This window comes from Glycine soja, chromosome 18 (assembly GCF_004193775.1).
Source record: "Glycine soja cultivar W05 chromosome 18, ASM419377v2, whole genome shotgun sequence".
NCBI classification, from domain to species: domain Eukaryota; kingdom Viridiplantae; phylum Streptophyta; class Magnoliopsida; order Fabales; family Fabaceae; genus Glycine; species Glycine soja.
Window position 1 is genome coordinate 442022 of NC_041019.1, and position 20845 is coordinate 462866.

At 33.5% G+C, this 20845-nt stretch overlaps 5 protein-coding genes across 5 annotated transcripts; 1 reads left to right on the forward strand and 4 right to left on the reverse strand.

Annotated features, from left to right (window-relative positions):
- Positions 1-920: 920 nt before the first annotated feature.
- On the reverse strand, positions 921-4423 carry LOC114394418 (ranBP2-type zinc finger protein At1g67325-like). Its single transcript, XM_028355990.1, has 10 exons — positions 4306-4423; positions 3981-4026; positions 3590-3705; positions 2988-3261; positions 2641-2711; positions 2154-2199; positions 1955-2064; positions 1798-1822; positions 1533-1684; positions 921-1285 (listed from the first exon to the last, which is right to left on the reverse strand). The coding sequence occupies exons 1-10, from the start codon at positions 4312-4314 to the stop codon at positions 1283-1285; spliced, it is 852 nt and encodes a 283-aa protein (XP_028211791.1). The 5' UTR covers positions 4315-4423; the 3' UTR covers positions 921-1282.
- A 1729-nt stretch (positions 4424-6152) lies between these two features.
- Positions 6153-8330, reverse strand: LOC114394478 (non-specific lipid transfer protein GPI-anchored 1-like). Its single transcript, XM_028356061.1, has 2 exons — positions 7935-8330; positions 6153-6649 (listed from the first exon to the last, which is right to left on the reverse strand). The coding sequence occupies exons 1-2, from the start codon at positions 8278-8280 to the stop codon at positions 6414-6416; spliced, it is 582 nt and encodes a 193-aa protein (XP_028211862.1). The 5' UTR covers positions 8281-8330; the 3' UTR covers positions 6153-6413.
- Positions 8331-13534: 5204 nt separating this feature from the next.
- On the forward strand, positions 13535-14848 carry LOC114395642 (probable methyltransferase At1g27930). The gene has a single exon (XM_028357472.1). It carries the CDS (start codon positions 13657-13659, stop codon positions 14617-14619), a length of 963 nt encoding a protein of 320 aa, XP_028213273.1. The 5' UTR covers positions 13535-13656; the 3' UTR covers positions 14620-14848.
- A 1444-nt stretch (positions 14849-16292) lies between these two features.
- LOC114395111 lies at positions 16293-19821 on the reverse strand. Its single transcript, XM_028356815.1, has 5 exons — positions 19591-19821; positions 19390-19493; positions 19145-19258; positions 16893-16976; positions 16293-16724 (listed from the first exon to the last, which is right to left on the reverse strand). The coding sequence occupies exons 1-5, from the start codon at positions 19790-19792 to the stop codon at positions 16668-16670; spliced, it is 561 nt and encodes a 186-aa protein (XP_028212616.1). The 5' UTR covers positions 19793-19821; the 3' UTR covers positions 16293-16667.
- A 297-nt stretch (positions 19822-20118) lies between these two features.
- Positions 20119-20767, reverse strand: LOC114396160 (probable inactive patatin-like protein 9; the record flags this gene model as incomplete). Its single annotated transcript, XM_028358055.1, has 2 exons — positions 20119-20310; positions 20426-20767. Coding segments are annotated over 2 exons (534 nt in total), but the record flags the coding sequence as incomplete, so codon positions are not given.
- Between the last annotated feature and the right edge of the window lie 78 nt (positions 20768-20845).

Sequence of the window (20845 nt, forward strand, 5' to 3'; positions counted from 1 at the left end):
TATAGATCAAGCAATATTGATTGAAATTTGATCAATCTCATGCACGTCAAAAGTTACAAGACATTTTTACTTATCGGTAAAATTTAATCCTATTGACAAATAAAATTATAGCTAATTTTCAATAGAAAAATGCTGCTAACGTGATGGGCCCCAATCATGACGAATCCCTAGCAAACTTTCTACCAAATTGTTCGTCAAGAAAACCCACTGCTTATTAGGTTTATGCACTTTATCTTCGGACTACAATATCAAGTAACCTCATCTCTCTTCCCAATCATCCACTGCTTATTAGATTTGTGCACTTTTTCTAAAGTGCATTCTACTAACTTTAGAGGAACCAAATCCAAGATTTATAGTCCGAATTCGTACGGAAAAGTACCCAAGTGAATACTTAATATTTATAGAAATCAAAGTCTGTCCCTGAAATCATCTGCAGCTGGGGTCTATACTAAAAGATACAGGAACGACTAATGTGATGCTAGTTTCATAAATCAGAGACTGACTCGAAAACATAATTGAACGACTATTCTAGCAGAGAATAATTCCAAGAACTAAAATGCCTATTGAAATGATCCATAAAGGACACAACAAATACCCCCACTTGTCATCCACATTTAAATATTCAAACTAGAAATTTTCGACAGAACTTTATGGTGGACAAGCAGGGAAACAAAATATAAGAGTTAGATACCAGAAAACTCAAGATTAGCACTCAAGGTAATGACCCTATAAAGACCACCCCCAAAAACCTATTATCAGCAAGGAATGGTCATCTAAATGAATCTAAATAATCTACTATCAACTTTAACTCAATGGCACGACATGAAACATCCATGTACAAGCAACAACACAAAAGAAAATGGCTTTTGAATGCTGATATGCACATCCTAAAAGTGGTATGTTAGGAAGACACTCTCAACTGCCCAGAACCAAAATGTTACCTAATAAATGTAAAAAACTAGGAATCTTCACATTCTTTTAAGTCATCTATTAATCTAGAATTATACTTAAACACAGACAGTCAAGAACCAAAAGAAAACTTAAAACTGGAACCTGCAACAACCTTTATGCCAGGGAAGTTGGCTGACACATGCATCATAACAATCCACAAAGACCAAAATACCATCTCAGTTAATACAACAACTTGACACATATTGAGAAGGTGAGTGACTTGACAACTGCTGCAACATAGAAGACGACAAGACTGACTGTCAGACACCCAAACTGAGCAATGCTTGATGACAACTCTGGACCTTCTCAACCCTCAAACATGTCCTAGTACTCACTGGAACAGTAAATAATTGCAAATTAAAGATTGCAACGGATAGATACGGAGGAAATTAAAAGGGGGTGATAAAAGGTTCCAAATGAAAGGAAGCAAAACTGAAGCTTTTCCTTATAATCCACTTAAAAGACAACTTTACAACAGATTGCCATATGAAAATGTTCATTATGTTACAAAGCTTCTCTTGGAAAACCAACTGTAGCAACAAGGAATGAAGGTCATCATGAAAATATTTAACACAACAAACCTGATCATTTTGATCTGCAGCTGGTGAAGGAGATTTTTCAGACTCGGCTGGCTTGTCAGCACCACAATTCTGTCTGTTGCACTTGGTTCTGAAAGGATAGTTTATGTTGTTACACTTTTCGCACTTCCAGCTTCCCTCAGGCATCTTTTGCTCTGAAAGGAAAAATACATGTAAAGAAACATAATTACCAACTGTTGTTTTGTATCAGGTAACGACATCATTTATGTGACAGATTTGTCATGCGGGAGCCTGGGAAGCTACTTACTAGAATTTTTGTCCGACTTTGAGGCCTGCGGCCAGACATTCACATCCAACAATGTTAAACATTAAAAAGAAAAAAAAAGTTAGACAGTAAATGGAATTTTTTTTCCATCATAAAAAATTTAATCACAATATGCACAATAGAAATAAAGGCAGCAGACCTGGGATCCAGGTTTGGGTGTGTTGCACTTTCTCATGTTGCAGATAGTTCTGAATGAAAAATTGACATTGCCACATTTTGGACATGTCCAGTCATTGTCACGTGTTGCATCTATTCGCAATAGGGGATGAGAAAAATAAAACTGCATCAACTTCCTTTTGAACAAAAACAGACGTAAACTAGAAATAACAAACCTGTACCTTTTTTCTGTGACTTGTCATCATGGAAAAATCCTGGCCTAGCACCCTACCCAGGCAAGTATGAACTATTAAATTCCACTTAGCAACAAAATCCATGAAATTACACAACTTACAAATTATAGCTTCATTAACTTACGAGGGATAATATACAACTTTGATGATGCAAAAATGCATATATCTACACTTAATTTGTTTTAAAATAAAATATAAAATATGACTATAGGTATGTATGATTAGTAAGCTGTAAATGCAGATTGTTAAGAGTTAATACCTTTGACAGTTTGACTTGTCATTGTGACACAGACACTAGAAAAATAAATCTAGCTTATAATATTGAGTTTACTATGAACAAAATTAACTGCATAACTTGACAAAAGATTCTTCAAGTGTTGTCATGAAATAATCAACAAGTAATTAAAAAAATGTTCATCTTGGCATTAGAAGTTATAAACAATTAATTTTAATCTTTTAGCTTAAAGACTCATACCATTGTCCCAGGTCCAATAGGCACGCCCAGGCCATATCGATCCAACAGTTGGGGCATTCCATATATCCCACCTGTAAGAATACCAAATCAAAAAAGTAAATATTAACTGCAACATGAGCAAAGCAAAAACAAAGATAGTATAACAGAAAACTACAGAAGCAAGAGTTATGTAACATTAAATCAATCATTACCAATACAAAAAGAAAGTTGCAACTTCCAATAAATTATTCATTTTTCACCTATACCCTTTTCTTTCATTAATTCCAAAAAAAAGTGAAAGATGAAGCATAACATATCAGATTGAAGAAAATTCAATGACCTGACAGAAACGAAGAAACAGAACGTACCATTTCCCATCACTGGTCCACCAGTGTAGGGTGTTGGTCCAGATAAATGCAACGGTCTATAAGGACTCCCAGCAGAAAGGCGACTACCATAGTTGTAGTGATATGCTGATCCTCCAGAAAATGGAACATCATAGGGAGGAACAGATGATCCATTGAACAGAGAAGACCCATATGGTGGCACACCAAGATATATTGAAGAGGGGGTATTAGAACCTAAGTAAGGAGCTGAGGATGAATAACCCTGTGGAGCTTGTAGAGGCTTGGCAGCAGATTTCTGGATAATGGTGAATGAATACATAAAGAGATTCAATGATTAAAGTAGCTTTAAAGGAAGCAAAATATAACTACATGTCCGTCCTTTGTAATGCATGTATGAACATTTGATTTCCATACCCTCTACATTCCCCTTCATTTGGGAAAAAAAAACTCATGGGACACAAGTGAACAGAATATAGGAATATAAAAGAAAGCACAATAAGAAACACAAGTAAAAGAGAGAAATTGATAACATTTTTTCATCAAATAAATGTACCTTAAATCATTAAGCAGATGAAAACTACATTTTAAAAAATAACACAGTGGCATTACACATAATATCTTACAGAATTATGATCAGCCGGCCTTGGTTGAGTGCAATTACGCATGTTACAAGTTGTCCTGAAAGAGAAATTAACATTACCACAGCTGGGGCATGTCCAATCATCTTCCCTACGACTACCTACAGACAAAAACCAATTAAAATGCATCTAACTTTAGGTTCAACTCCAGATCATCCACAAACACCAAGTAAGAATTTGAATTACAAATTAGTAGCATAAAGGTGAGTGTGGAAGCTAGCGAATGCACCCACCAGTGCATGGCCTGATTGCAGAATGTAAAATAGCACGCACGATAATTTCAAGTATCAACAACAATGTTGGAAAGTATCCATAAACATCAGAAAGTGAAAATCAAAGAAAACAAACAACAACATAAAACGAAAGCATGACGCACCATCAGTCCTAGCACGCTTGGTGGCTGAGGAATTTCTGTTATCAACCTGCAAAACCAAAGAAGGCTAAGATTCCAATTTCACCGGGCATATAAGCAAAGAGAACTATACATGATAAATTAAATACATAAATCCGCACAGAGAAGCTGATTCCAACAAAAAAATGACCATAAAGGATAGGAATCAAAATTACAACGTTAATAATTGACAAAACCCTAAATCCACCTGATTGAGCCGAGATCGATTCAGCTAAAATTCAAAAGCGTAGCTAAAGAAGAGGATGAATTGATAGAAGCGAAGGAAGGAGATAATAAGAGGGGGGTTTACCCGAGACATGGCGATGAGCAGTGACTGTGACACGGATCCTTCTTCTTATTCTCCGGCGGGGCGGTAAATATTGAAGGTTGTGGAAAAAAGAATAAGCAACACAATAACGAACCCCAAATAACAATAATCTAATATGCTTTTTTTTTTTAATTCAAGTATTTTTTAGGTCTAAACTGAGAAGGGTCCAAGACACGGTTGGCCCAACCACAAACAAAGAGGACTTAGAAGCCCTAAGCCCACACGTAAACAATATGCAACTATAATTCTAATCTATTCTAATTAGCAATAGTAATTAAATCCTTGACTAAAAACAAAAATATCATTCGGCTTTTCCCTTTTGCATCCCTTTTTTTTTTTTTCTAAACACATATTTTGTTTTAGATTTTTTTTCTCCCCAAAATACCCTTCTTTATCAACACATGGTTGGGATACTCTGCATCCTCTGTAGTGACATTTTCACTGCATGAGATCTCTACCATTAATTTTTTTTTATTTATTTTATAACAAAATATTACAGAGTTGTGTTTAAAATTTATCGATGGATGAGATGAAAGCATTTTAGTCTCTCATGTTAACTTTTAATGTAGAGAATCCATGTCCACTGAAACACAACACATCTATTTATATACACTTGGAATTAAACTTTTGGTAGACTATTTATATATAAAAAAAATGGAAGTTTATTTAGTGAGTTTATAATTTTTTATTTTTTAAAATTTATATTTTTAGTCCCTAAATCTAAATTTTTGCTTGTCAAAGTCCCTAAACTTCATTGTCATCCCTTTTGGTCTTAGCTATCAAGTAACTAACAATGTTAACTATTAATGTAAACAATAACATTAACAACTCAATGATTTGTCATATTAAGAAGTTTTAGAAATACATTAATATATATATATATTAACGTATTTTTAAAATTTTATAATGTTATAGTATTATGTGTTTTGTGAGATAAGGTGCTTGCTCCCGGAATATGATATAAATCCTCATGGATAACCAAAATACAATACGTCCGCACTAACTAACTAGTTTAAACTCTAGTACTCCAATAATTCAGCAACGAAAAACGCATGTCAATTTCCCAGCGATAAAGAATGCATATAATTGGGTAAAAATCTAGCAAATCACTTATCCACATCCCAAAAAAGATAATCATGTGTATATTTTCTATAATTTGTGTTTTAAATTTCTTATTAACTAGTTATGAATAAATGAGAAATTAAAAAAGATATTATGAAAGGACAAATTTTGCCATATTTTGAAAAGTGGAGTAAAACATTCGAAAAAATTAAGGTACAATTTGCAAGAAAATGATAAGTTAGATGTAAAAAAATACAATTAAACCTAATTAGAACTAGAGTTGAATATACATGCCAGTTCACTTGTTTAAGCCTTGTTCGCCTAGTTTCGTAATATAAATGTTATGCATGTATTGCTATGCTTATTCGAGTGAAATGACAATGAAAAGAAGAACATAGGTAAAAGGTGGGATTTTTATCCCTTCCATCAGTTCGTAAGCAAAGTGTGGAACATTTGTTGTGGAATCCTTGCTCAAAACTGCCTGTGAAATATAATAACAATATTATTTTCATATTTTTTCTGAAAAATATTTTTAGAGAGAGATAAATTGGTGATATAAGAAGATAAATCGAAAAAAATTAGAGATATTAGTGAGGTGTTTGTAAATAATAAGTGTCTAAATATTGGATTTTATTCTGGTTTATTTGACTATTTATTTTTATTCTCTTCTCTGTCAAACAATCTTAAAAATATTTTTTTTTATTTTCTTTTCTTTCACTTTATTCCATGAACTATACAGTACTACTACTACATAAAAGTATTGAAAGTGAAATCAAGTTTTAAGAGTATTTCTTAGCATCAAGTCTCAACTTTCACCAACTATCCGTTAACATTAATTGTGGGAAGCAGAAAAGAAACAAGTCCACAATAAAGGCAAACATTACAGCGAGGTCTCAAAATTCGAGAAACCATCACAGGCCACAAATGCAAACTAATTCATTAATTCAAAGCTGCGAAGTCCTATGGCATAACAAAAGCAGGAAACAAAACGACAACCCCAACTGTCTTCAACAGTGCATAATGCCGCATCATGTATAAATGCTCACAGTTTCGGTTGGAACTGCAACCAGAACAATGGCCAAAGCCATCACCATCACATAGGTAACGGTACTACTAGGTTGAACCATGCTTCCATGAGAAGCGTTTTGGCTCTGCGGGGTCGTGGTTTGCGAGTTTGTTGTTGTAGGTGCTGAAGGTGTTGTCTTCGAAGAATTTGATGTGAAGATAGCAGCATCGGGGGAACTTGGAGATAGACCCAAAAGCTCTGTCCATATTGGAATCATAGTATCATATAGTATTAGTATTAATTTATTTAAGGGAAACCCATCATCGCTAAGAAAAATTTAGACGTTAGTGGTTGAAGACATGTGACCAAATCTATTAGTGTAAGTAATAACCAACCAAACAAACGAAACAATAACAATTGTCCACCTATGTTTCATTTCTGTTCCATCAAACACTTAAAAGCTTCTATGAAACAACTGGCAAGTACGAATTCGTGTCTTAGAAATATAAATACTGATACGACCGAGTCAGTTTTAAAAGAGGTTCCAATATAATAATATTATTGATGGCAATAAAATAGTTCAATTTTTCACCTACGAAAGTGTCGACAATTATGACTTATGAATATAGACTGTTATAGTACTTCCAAGTGGTGGACGTGACAAAGTTAAAACATCGTCAGTTTAAAAACCAATCTAATTAATATGAATAAAAATATGTAGACAGTTCAGCTCTTTGGATTGCCCTTTGGTCACATATCAATTTAATTAACGACAAGAATCAGATTCTAGTTAATAAACACAATCTTATTGAAATTAATGGTAACGCCCTCCTAACCAATCTAGATGAGAGGTCTGCATGTAATTTTGTCCTTCTACCCAATCTAGATGATGGGTCACCTCCTAGTATGTATTTGATATTAAAATTATACGTAAAGTTCAATACAATTTGTTGGAAACTTAACAAGAGACAGAGAAAAAATGGGAGGAGAATGATATTACATGAATCACACATTTGTCATTAAAAATTAAAAAAAAAAAAGTAAAGTTTCAGAAATATTATAAAATCTGGTGTAATAAGATGAATTGTAAGAACTTTTGAATTATAAAACCTTGTTATTAAAGACATCTACATAACATAATAACATGAATCTATATTATTAATAGTGTTTCTGGATTGATCATGAGATATCTGAAATTTTGGTGTCTAGAAAACAGAAATAACTGTGTTGTTTGTACGTTTACATGAGTAAAAACTACACGATTTGATGTACTTGTAAAAAGCAATTAGACAAAAGAATAATTGACAAACCGAGGCGATAAACAACAGATTGTCCCTACCGTGGTTAATGAGGAGCATATCTATATTTGGTGAATACTACAAAAATGCAAAAGTTGAATGGAAGGAAGAAAATTGAAGACGTGTATGGTTCTCAAGACAAAAGAAGATTTAGAGCAAAAGTAATTTTGTGAAGGAATAAAATAAAATAAAAATTTTGTTATTAAAAGAGTAATTTAAAATGAAATTAGCAGTGGAGTAGTTACTAGGACAGTTGGTGATGCTGGCGTTTTTGACGTTGCAAACAGAAGGGAGCTGAAGCAGCTTGGCCTCTTGAATGCCCAAGCTTTTGACCTGTGGGCTACCCTTGTGGGTCTCTTGAATGATGTAGCACAAGCACTCTGGGTTGCTCTCCTTTATGGCCGTGGCGGCGTCGCAACATTCCTTTTTGGGCATTTCTTCCTTCCCCGTCGCGAAGTTCAGACACGGTATTACCTTCTGAATCACCGCCGAACACTTGGTTGCCAAGTCATCCGCAGCAGTCGCAGACCCACAACATCCCATCATCACCACCACTAACAGCCCCAGCCCCATAAACTCCACTCTCTTCATCTTCTTAATCGCAACAACTCTGCTCTGCCTTTGTTTCCAAAATCCAATGCCTGCTCCTCTCTATTTAATGCCATGACCCCGCTCTTCTAATATTGGACGGTAGCTAAACGCCGTTACTTTAATTTATTTTTCTCACCACAATTCTAACTATAGCTATTACTATTACTTTCAGTTTAACAAATTACTGGTACGACTTTTATATATGTATTGTTTCTTTCTAAAAATCACTAAAAGTTTTCGTTTTCATAAGGGAGTAGTAGTGACAGTTACCGATACTTAATAGTCTTTAATATCCGGGCAGGCACTATGCCAATGGAAATCTTGGTATTCAATTTTCTAACACGTTCCTTAATACTACTTGAAGTTAGCACGAGAGATATTAGTTACTATTATTAATTATATAAAAATATCATATATGTGCTCTCTGATATCGAATTATATTTCCATCATGCACGCTTAACTCATACATCTTTTGCGTGAGGTTTAAAGTTTGTGTATCCCCCAAATCGGTATACCCTCCCAAATAGGATCATATTTCGATCCCTACACATGCTGTGCTTCAAGTTATGGTGTAGTGAACCCTCATATTATATCATATTTCAATCCATACATAATTTCCACACATTTCATGCTTGAGGTTAGGAATTGTGTACCTGGATCAGTTGATGTTCATGTCTTGGTCCACAACCCTCTTTATAGGGACTCACTTGATCATTTTTTTTTTTATATCAGATCTAATCCAATTACTTTTAAGAGTGATTGTGCCATAAAATATCATGATCCTAATTATGTATTGAAATTCCCAGATATGATGAAACAATTTGATACACCACAATAATTCAATTCGTGGGTAGTAGAAAAGGACATTCAATAAATAACAGGACATATCTCACTAGAATGTTATGCATTAGGTTATCTCTACTCAGGAGAATTTTTTTCGTAACAATATTAAATTTAAAAAATATATAACTACTATAATTTATATTAATTTGAAAAATACCTTATATAATTTGTAAAGTTTAAGATTGAATCATTTAAATAAATTATTTTTTAAATAACTTTACTCATTTATACTCTAATGGCAAATGTACGTCATTAAGGTAACTTTTTTTGGGGAAGGAGTGGCTGTGATGGTGCCGTGAAGCATAGGAACGGAGACGGAAATAATTAATAAATGAGGGAAGCAGGTAGTCGTTGGAATGAAATTAAGAGCTCACTGTTTCAGCTTATGACATTGGAGTTTATGGGAACGACAGATACTATAAATAGCATTGTTTTTCAACCACTACGTGTCATGTCGACCTCGCTATTTAATTGTCCACGTGGCATAATTGTGGGGTACTAAATTACATGCAACATACTCTAAAGTTTGTTGGATGTTGAACTTTCCTTCTAAGTTTTGAATGCGTTGGGGTAATTTATTTGGACTTATATTACTTCTATAATTTACAATTTTACTCAGCTATTGTAAATTATTTTAATAAATTTTTAAATAATTTGTGTAAAATAGTTTATTATTATTTTATAATATAAACCTATGTAATAAACACTTATTCGCGAAAGTATTTACGCAGAAGAGTGGTTGTGCTTGTAAGATGACGATCGACTTTCCGAGTATAGAAACTAAGCATATGGATGAATGTAGTTTGGATTTAGAAGGGAAGCAATTAAAAATAATTCAATTTGTTTTGATTTAAATTCTAACCAATTGACGCGTAGGCTTCTGGTTTATTGTCCAGTTCCAAATCGACACGAGCCCCACGCCTCTGTCCCAGCCAACTCAGTGCTATTGGTCGAAATTGGAATGCATTGATGACTATATGGGGTTTGGGATTTCTGTACTAGATACATTTCTTTTTTGAGACTAGTCAAGAAAACTATATTTCACCTTGTATTTTTACTAGCGTAATTAGTGTCTCTTGCACCAATTCTGAATGATAAATCATGAACACTGACTCAAGTGGATTGGTTAATAAATTTAAAGTATAAATATTTTTATTGAAAGATAAAAAATTATATATATATATATATATATATATATATATATATATATATATATTACACTTTCTTATGATTTACATAATAAATATTTTTTTCTTTTAATTTTTAATCAATATATCATAAGGGACTGGTTAAGAAGATTCATATTAAATTTATAGTAGATGAGGTTTGGTATTATGTTTTAATCAAATTTAAAAATTTATTTAATTAACCATTATTGATCTTTAATGAGGAAAATTATTTGATAAATTATTGATATGAAATTCATCGAGGAAATGATTATTTTGGTCTCTAAGTTATAAATCAGTGACAATTTAATTTTTAAAATATATTTTTTTCTCTTAAAATGACTACAGATTTAGTTTTTGAAAAAAATTCAAATTGATTTATTTTCAATGAGATATTAAAATATTTATTATAATTTTGTCCTATAATAAATAACGTTGTCTTTAAAGACTTAATAATACATTTATTGAAATTAAGAGAGAAATCATTAATATTTTAGTAAAATTGTTCTCTAATAAATGTTAATTCTTTTTTAATACTTGTTTATTTTTTTGTGTAAAAAAAACCTTAAATATTAGTGATTTTGAGATGGAGGGGTAATTTATGATTTGGGTTATGTTCAATTAGTCATTTTAGTTAGTTTCTAACTTTTTATAGTAATTAAAAAACTTGTTTGACTGGTTTGTAAATAATTAATTTTTTCTTAATAGTTTCTAATGTCGTTATTTTGAAGTAACATTTTTTAAAACTCCAATTTCTAGTATTCTTATATTTCTTACATTGTTATTCTCAACATATTTAACCAATTTCTTAGTTACCATTTTTAAATGAAATTATAATTATATTTTTTTATCATTTTATATTTTTCAGTTACTTCAACAATTAAACTAATTTGACCGAACACTTGTAATTTAATAAGTTAGTTGTTCAGTTTCCAGCTTTGAATTACTAACTAACTTTTCAGTTAATTTTGTTAAACATAATCTTAATCTGTTAAAGTATAAAAAGTATAACAATTACGTCACTTCATTAAGTTTCGTGAGACTAATTTATCATTAAGTTGTAAGACATAATACAATTAATGTCATACTTTTTATACATTTAGAAACTAAATCAAAAAATTTCATTCATTCATATACTAAATTATCACAAGAAATGCTAACACCACACTCTTTTAAACATATTCTCTATTATTGGTTAAAATTTATTAAAAATCATAAATTTGTGTAAGTCTCATCTCTCATTTAATAACTATCTCTCCTATTTTATTTTATTTTTTTGTTTTCAATAAGTTTTAGCCAAGGAGAAAGCGTGTATTAGGAGGAGTGTGTTGTTGACACTTTTCAACTATCATTAGTTTACACATTCAAAATCCAAAATATCATTTATCCAAATTTTATTTTTAAAAATTAACACTAAAATATTTCAATTTATGTGTGCATTTAAAATTTCAAAACACTATTGATTACTCTATTTTGTTGTTAATTTATTACTGTCTTGCTCCTTCTATCTCAAAATAAGTTTGTTATTTTACGCATTAATAAAAACTAATAAATAAACAAATAAAATTAATAATTTTATAAAATTGACTTTATTATTGGTGCTCCATTCAAAAGTTAAAGTGACATATATGCACTTGTTAGTGAAAAAACAATTAATGCTAGTATATTACCTTGAAAGTTTGAGATGACACTTATTTTGTGATACAATGTTTTTCTTCGTCTCAAATATAATATTTATTTTAAGATGGGTGAAGTATTTTTTTTAGATAAATATTATGCAATATCTTAATAAAATTAGTTAAGAAAGTAAAAAGGAAATATATTTTATTGAAATGTGCTAAAATACATTTTCCTATGATTTTTAATGCATTTTTTTAGTTCAACACATTGGTTAAAAAATACCCTACACCATTATTATCATTAAAAATTGTGTTGTTAGTAAAAAAAAAAATATATAAATCACAAGTGTCATTCACAAAAGACAATAATTTTCGATGCGGATATAACTATCATAAAAGTTCTCCTTTCGAGTTAATTGTATCTGTGTATCTAAGATTTCAATATGAAATTATTGATTAATTTGGAACAAATTTGTACATATGTACTTGGTGGTTTTTCTTTTGAAGGTAAGCTACTACTTCCGCAGGACCTAAATATATATAAGCAAAACCTAATCAATTATTACGTTAATTAAAAAATTTAATTTATATCATTTAATTTTATTATCTGTATTTAAGAAATGATATTTTTTCTTCTGAATTTACCTTTATTAAAACTTGACATCAAAAAATAAAAAAATATAAACTTAATTAATTGAAGAGTAATTTTAAAATAGTTTCATTAAACATGCTAATGTAGTTAAAATTTGTTTGTATTTGAATTTAATTTTTTTCTTATATTTAGATTGAGATTAAGTAATTCATAAGTTTCCTTTTAATTTAATCACTTCTATAAGAAAAAATTTATTTCAATTTATCTATACATCTATTTTTTTTATAAACTAATTTAATTACCAGTATTTTTCAGCCATACCTTTATCTCTACTTTTTTTTAAGTATTTTGAAAAATGATCGTAAATGAAAGAGAATCATTAGTAAAAATTAAGCTGGGAAATTATAATTAACTTTAATATTAGCAAATATATTAATTACATTATTAACTTGTACGTTCTTTTTTTTTTTTTGAAGAAGCCAACATAACACTTGTGCGTTATCTATCAAAGTAGATATACAAAAATAATATAAAAGAGTGTTTTATTCATAATTAAAATCAAGAATTTGGAAATATAATTTATTTAATAAACAGCCAGTTACAGTATTACACGAATTCTTGATTCTTAATATATTTCGTGTTTTACGAAGTAATAAAAATGCACATTTTTTCGGTGAATTGAAATATATTACATTTAAAACGGTTTATCGATACGTTTTTTTTTTTTATAAAAAGAATAATATAACAAATTAAAAAAAAGAAAAAATTAAGTAATAATATTGATAAAAAAAAACACGTGAAAATAAATGTAAAATGACATGATACTACTATAAGATTAAGATTAGTGAATTCCAAAATGTCTGAATTCCATTCTTATTGGCATTTGCCAGTAGTGGCCCCCACACCCCTGCTACTATACAATTGGTATATTCATGTAATCATTGTCCTAACCCCAATATTTAGTCATAAGGTATCACTCAAAAAAGGAAAAATAAATTAAATATCTCATATTCTCAGTTTTTGTCTCCTACGTACCTCGCATTATATTGGTTGCGCTGCCAATTCTCCTCATTACATTTGACAAAATCAAACCACCTTTCCTTAAAACACAAAAAAACTCCCTCTTTCCAATCACTGCCTCCTCACTCCGTGCTACATGTTCCATAACACAACACGCACATACATAATTAACACCATATCTCACCTCACCTTATCACACACATGCAACAACACAAAGGTAACAAGGAGCTTTAAAAAACAAATGATGAAGAACCGTTATCCGTTGCCGGAGAGACGGTGGTTCGTGGCTATGGCCGTCGTGGGCTTGATCGCCACGGCGATGTTCCTCACCAACGCGATCCGAACCTCGGAAACCTCGTACTTGTGCCCGGGCGCGCTCGGGATCCGAAGCAAAACCCGAACCGAATTCAGCTACGACGCGTCACCGATCCAGCTCCGCGCGATTCTCCACTACGCGACCTCGCGCGTGGTTCCGCAACAATCGGTGTCGGAGATCAAGATCAGTTTGGACGTGATTAAATCACTGGGCCGGCCCATTAACTTCCTCGTCTTCGGGCTGGGCCACGACTCCCTCATGTGGGCCTCATTCAACCCGGGCGGCACCACTGTGTTCCTCGAGGAGGACCCGAAGTGGGTCCACTCGATCCTTAAAGACGCGCCGGGCCTGCGGGCCCATACTGTGCGTTACCGCACGCAGCTACGCGACGCGAAGGGGCTTCTCACCTCGTACCGCTCCGAACCTTCGTGTTCTCCCACGAAGGCGTACCTGCGAGGCAACGAAGCGTGCAAGCTGGCGCTGGAGAATCTTCCCGACGAGGTTTACGAGACCGAGTGGGACTTGATAATGATTGACGCGCCGAAGGGGTATTTCGCGGAGGCGCCGGGGAGGATGGCGGCGGTGTTCTCCGCCGCGGTGATGGCGAGGAACAGGAAGGGATCGGGTGTGACGCACGTGTTTTTGCATGACGTGGATCGGAAGGTGGAGAAGGTGTACGCGGAGGAGTTTCTTTGTAGGAAGAACTTGGTCAAGGGTGTTGGAAGGCTTTGGCACTTCCAGATACCTCCTTCTAACGACACACATGCTTCTCGTTTCTGCTAGAAACTTTGTGTTCACCTCCTCCGCTAACAATTTCTATGATGCGTCGTCATCATTTTTGTTTCTTTCTTCCCTTGTTAGGGTATCATGTGGTGTGGCATGCATAGGAACAGTATATCAGATACTACATTATATATTTACTCTCTCTTTATATATATATATTGCCATATTATATGCTTTCTTATTTTTACTTTTTAGTTTGTTCGAAAATTACTAAGGTTACAGTGATCAATTGACACTCGTTGGTAGTATTAAGTTTGAGGTTTCCGTGTTTAGTCATGTTACATGTTTGGAGGTACTATAGTTTTATTGTGATTATAATAGTCTTCTGCTTGGTGGTTTCTCTTGCTCGAATGAATAATGAATGGAACCATGTGCTGTTCTGGCGAGTGGTAAATGGAAATTATTTTAGGTAGAAATCGTAATTATTTACTAGCTAGGGTTGTATTCTGTACTCTTGCCCAAGCAGCCCAGCGGTTAAAAGGAAAGAAGTTAATGACAATGGATGAATGCAATAGTTTAATAATTAAATATGTAAAAAATAAAGTTTTCTTAATTAATTTATTATAAACTATCTTACAAAAATCACAAATAACACTTTTTCCGTAAAAATAAAAAAACAAATATAAAAATATTTATAACATTCCGGCATCCTAATCATTAATTGAACTAAACCTCTTTATACACTTTTAAGACAAAGAATGTCAATGAATACAGTTAAATTGTTAATAACAAATTAACAATGATTTCCCATTTATTGAACTAAACCTCTTTATACACTTTTAAGACAATGTATCTAGTAATTAATAATATGAATTATTAACTTTTTTTTCTTCTAATAAACTTAGAATTGAAAGAAATAAAATATGTCAATGAATACAGTTAATTGAAATAATTTCTTAATGATTTAATTTCTGATTATATATTTAATGTAACTAGTGTAATAACTTGTTTCTTACATGGATGTTATATATATAATTCAAATACTAGTTTCATATCAGACATTATCATTGGGCATTATTTTTAATAAAAATTATAATTAGAATTTTCCTGACTAAAAAAACAACATAAAAATTGGCACACATTATTGAGGTGAAACTCCTTTATTGATTAGATTAGATATGTGCCATTCACTTGTTTGTATTTTCATTTAAGGAACAATAACTCAAATTAGTTCAAACAAAATGATTTAATGTGAAAGAGAAGTTACAATTGAAAGAGAGTTGACAAAAAAAAAAAGAAGACAAAAGAATAAGCAAACAAAATTACTGGTTAAAGATGCCAATCGTTGCAAAGAGCAAGGTATGGGATTATATTTGAAAGTTGGAACACACCCGTCAGATTTTCCTACCATCCACTTCATATTTATATTCCGCAATGAGTTTTCATTTCGGGTGAAAAGCAGAAAAGATAGATTACCTAAAGCAGAAATAAGAGAAACATCAATTTTTCCTTTAAATAAATAGTTCTCAGTTCAAGTCTTCAAGACAGTTTCCCTTTAAGTTTATTACGTAGTAAAGATTCGAAAATTTCACTCAAGAAATTAGAATAAGAACTTGAAAATAAAGGAATGAAATTAGTATATGGCGGTCTAGCAGAGTGTAAATCCAAATACGAGCCACATCTCCACGCTCCATTATCATCTTGTGATAGGGGTGGACGCACATTTCTACATCTCTCATCAAAGTATAGATATTTCATAGCGTGTATCAGTATCACCTGTCATTTTCCAATTGTTTCGTACACTCAATAACGCGTACAAAAATTAAACTAAACTAATATGCAGTCAAGGCACCAAACTACGACTAACCAACCCCCTTCAACTCCAAACACTAGAATATAATGCTTATAATGTTATAACTATGGGTAACAAATCATACTAATTACATACATCTTCGCAAAATACGGAAGAGATCCAATTTGCATCAGGATTACATCTGACTGCAATGACATAATGGATTAATCAAAGAACAAAATCAGCCTAACCACTCGAAGGCATACGCGTTAATTCATCCCTTGGTAATACTGTATTCTATACAAAATCTAACAGACTACAAAAAATATTTCATCCTGTCATCCCTCCTCATGGCATTATATACAGCTTGGACCTGAAAAAAACCACAACATTGCATATCAAAGGTATATTTACCAAGAATCATTTGCAGGGAAACTCATTCTAGTGTATATATATATATATAACACAAATGGATGTTGCATGTTCTTTTACGAAAAAATCCATCTTTAGCAAAAGAGAAAAGTAAACAAGACAGACAGACCTGTTCACTGGATACAACTTGGACAGGGCCAATGTTTACAGATACATATTTGCCCCTTGCTGATAACTTCTGCTTCACACGTCCCTGTAACAAAGATGTTAACGTTCTTAAAATATGAACATCAGCCACCAAATAAAAGTGTAGATGTAATATATTAATAGTTATTGATGCAATTTTCGACACTCTTCCTGTATCTATCTCTTCAAGGCAATCACAGCATGCAAGTTTACCATATAATTTGGGAGCATTTGGATGAAGTTATTTAGGGCTCGTGTGAAAGTGGCTTATGACCTTCCTATTATAGCTCTTTTTAACTTAAATAAGGTTCCTAGAGATGCTTGTGAAAATAAGCTCTTTTTAGCTTTATTTCAATAAGCTTCACATTTAAACTCATGAAACTTTCATTTGAAGAGCTTATTGAAGAAATGTTAAATCAAGTTCTAAATTCTAATGAACTCAGTCAGTCCATTTTGTGAGTACTTAGTCACGATGGACTACACTTTTCCTTGAAGTGTTAGGGACTTGGTGTGAGACAAAGGAGCAATCAAATTCATTGTCACTGAAAAGGGCACAATTATCAATTTTAATTATTAAATGCTTCTAAGGTCATATTGGCACTGAATTACTGTAGCAAGTAATTTGCACAATGCAGGTAAAAAAGCATCTTCCCATTGTTTTTTTTTTGGGTCGGCATCTTCCCATTGGTCATCCAGTCCCAAATTCCCAAACATCTTGAGTAATAGGAAACTGAAACACAATTAAAGGCTAGTAAAGTTTGCTTATTTTGGGAGAGTAGATCTTCAACTACCAACCAAATATTAGAGGATAAAGGCAATTTCTATATCCAGTCACAAGATAACAAGAAAAGGCATCTAACACATGGCTGATGCTAACTTCTAGGTTTATGATTTAAGTCAACAAAACTAAGTTTGTGTGTGTGCAGGTGTGCCTACACACAGTAAGAGAGAGGAGCAATATACTTTTCAGACCCATACATAGATGATGATTATTCAGTATGAGCTCTATCTAGATTAATGGTTTCGATCAAGAAGATTCCATGTGTTAGTGTGTATGAGTGTGTGCTTGCACACATGTAAGAGAGATGAGCAAGATACTTTTCAGGAGTATTACATAACTGATGATTACTCAGTTTATAGCTTTATGCCCCATCTAGATTTAAATTGTGTGTGCGATTTCCTTCCCTTTGAGCAACTACCAGAAAAGATTTTAGGGCAGTAAAACTCATATTGGAAATTTCGAGCACATGTTTCAAATTGTGTGTGTTTTCCTTCCCTTTCAGCAACTTCCACAGGAGATTTTAGGGGGAATACTCCTCATATTGTAAACTTTGGGCACATGCTGGATAGCGCGCACAAGTTGAGTAGATGCTTGAAAGTTTGGGTCCAAATGTGGTCAGCACATGCTTAAAAGTCTGTGTATGTGTGTTTTCCTTTCCTTTGACCAATTTCCACAAAAGACTTTAGGGGGATGACACCTCACATGGGAAACTTAAAGCATATGCTTGAATGATTTTAGAGGCAATACACCCCATATTGGAAACTTTGAACACATCCTTGAAAGTTATGGATGCATTTCTATTTTCAAGCTTCTTACCCCAATGGTAAAATGTCAAAGCGAGTTATTTAACAGGTCAACATAGTTAGTAGTTTGGTATTGTTATAACTATTTGGAACAGCTCAGCAACCTACAAGCCAGAACTATTTAGTAGATAAAATAACAGATATTCACATGTGATCTTAGAACCAACAAATGAGGAACACTATGCAAATCAAAAGTTGCAGCCCACAATGAACTTCTAAAGTTAGTTGTGTAGATATTGATTATTGATTATTTACCCACAATGAACTTCTATTCTAAAGTTAGTTGTATAGATATACTATGTATGGCTCCACCTTGGAATGATAATTTACAAGCCTAACAAACAAAACTATGTTACCCATCAATAATCATGACGTCACAGTTGGACTGAAGCAAAACTTAGTAACAAAATTGAAAAAAACTTTAATTTTTTTTATTAGACATGCACATGTCACAGTTCCAATTACCATTACAATTAGCACAGGCCGTATTGTATAGGAAAAGAAGCTAAGTTCACAAGGGAAGGTAGTTTAGTTATAAAGAAAACAGAGTCATTTGGATCATAGTTCATACTATATATCAGTGCATCAATTTTCAGATAAATAAGTCCAATTTCCAAGGTTCTACGAACGTGTTGAGGTATGAATACACACCTGAGGAATGGGCTGCTGGATTACGGATTCCACAGCAACAACCATGGCTTGAACGAAGTCCTCCCCTCCAGTTCCTATTGCAGTGAATCCCCGAACAGTTGGGTATGAGTTCACCTGCGCAGCACACATTAATAACACAAAAAGTATTGCCATAACAAGACACAACAAAAACATGAACACAAAAAGAAACTGTTAAAACCAAGCAAGCGAACAGTTAAATAATGAATGAATTAATGAAATAGTACCTTCTGGTCCAAAGTAAGCCATTCATTAGAAGAATCATCCGACACGGTGCCTCCAATAACCATGTTTGTTGTTTGCCCAACCCTCCCTTCTGCCTTAGACACCTCTGCAATGTAACCACTTAACCAATCAATGAAATTTTCAATTTCAATTTATAAAAATTAAGCATAGATTAAATTAAATAGTTGAGAAGATGGAATTACCGGAAATGGCCTTCAACACGGCCTCTTGAGGTGGACCCTGATCGTCCTGAAACGACGGCGTCTCGTTGCTGGAGCAACGGAGGGTTAGTCCTTTGCCACGGCGAAACGGATAAGCCCTAACGGGTCTGTTACTAAAATGAAGAGGTTGCAATTGGAAGGGTTCCACCAGAATCGATGAACGAAGCATGCTCCTGCACGCCATTTTTTCCGTCTATTTTCCTCAACATACGATAAATTCCTGGTACTAGTATATAAGCATCTCCATTACCCTCGGAAAACACAGATTTTTTTTTCGATAAGGACCAATGTGAATTCTCACTAATGCCCCTGTGTATAATCATTCATATGAGGATCTTATTGACTTTTTCATATTTTATTTAAGGTTTAATTAGCCATTTAGTTCCTATAATTTCCAAATTTATCCATTTTAGTCTTTAGTGGCTTTTTTTATTCCTTGTTGTTTATCTTTTAATTCTCAATAGGTCCCTACCGTTAAAATTATTTAATATCGTTAAATGATTGTTACCACTACCGCATCTCGCACCGTCGACGACCCCTAGCCTCTTCACTCCCTTCCACTTCTTCTTTGTCGACGGAAAAACCTTGTGCGTCGCCGTCGACGGCAGCCTGATGATGAACAATCCGATAGCTGTCGTCACGCACGTCCTCCACAACAAGAGCGATTTCCCGTCGGTGAACAGCGTGGAGGATCTCCTCGTCCTGTACATCGAACATGGAACAAGAAGTAGCGAGGAGAATCTAATTTCATTTTCTTTTAGCTTTCATATTTTTTCCCCATTTGTTAGAGAACCAAATAGTGTGATTAATGGCGTACTTGAATCTTGACATAGTTCGTACAGTTCCAACAGAAGGTATTTTCTAGCATCTGGTCAACAATCTCGAAAACGTCGTCGAGCGCAATGTCAACCACCGTCGACGTCGAGCACTCGCCGGTGTTGTTCATTCTCTTTGCCTGAGCTCCGTTTCCGATGGACAGGACTGAGAGATCCTCCACGCCGTTCACCGACGGAAAATCACGCTTGCTGTGGAGGACGTGCGTGACGGCAGCTGTTGCCGGATTGTTCGTCACCAGGCCGCTATCGACGACAACGCACGAGGTTTTTCCGTTGACAGAGGAGAAGTGGAAGGGAGTGAAGAGGCCAGGGGTCACTGATGGTGCGAGGTGCAGTCTTGGCAACAATAATTTAATAGTGTTAAACAATTTTAACGGTGGGACCGATTGAGAATTAAGAGG

What these genes read in the sequence shown, in the direction of transcription:
- LOC114394418 (XM_028355990.1), bottom strand. An exon ending in CAAGCGTGCTAGGACTGATG is followed by an intron (nt 3,706 to 3,980) that starts GTGCGTCATGCT and finishes TTTTGTCTGTAG; the next exon opens with GTAGTCGTAGGGAAGATGAT. An exon ending in CACCCAAACCTGGATCCCAG is followed by an intron (nt 1,823 to 1,954) that starts GTCTGCTGCCTT and finishes GTCTGGCCGCAG; the next exon opens with GCCTCAAAGTCGGACAAAAA.
- LOC114394478 (XM_028356061.1), bottom strand. Translation starts at nt 8,280, where the DNA reads ATGAAGAGAGTGGAGTTTATGGGGCTGGGGCTGTTAGTGGTGGTGATG. An exon ending in CAGCATCACCAACTGTCCTA is followed by an intron (nt 6,650 to 7,934) that starts GTAACTACTCCA and finishes CAATATGGACAG; the next exon opens with AGCTTTTGGGTCTATCTCCA.
- LOC114395642 (XM_028357472.1), top strand. Translation starts at nt 13,657, where the DNA reads ATGTTCCATAACACAACACGCACATACATAATTAACACCATATCTCAC.
- LOC114395111 (XM_028356815.1), bottom strand. Translation starts at nt 19,792, where the DNA reads ATGGCGTGCAGGAGCATGCTTCGTTCATCGATTCTGGTGGAACCCTTC. An exon ending in GGCTTACTTTGGACCAGAAG is followed by an intron (nt 19,259 to 19,389) that starts GTACTATTTCAT and finishes TGTGCTGCGCAG; the next exon opens with GTGAACTCATACCCAACTGT. An exon ending in TCCAGCAGCCCATTCCTCAG is followed by an intron (nt 16,977 to 19,144) that starts GTGTGTATTCAT and finishes TCTTTGTTACAG; the next exon opens with GGACGTGTGAAGCAGAAGTT.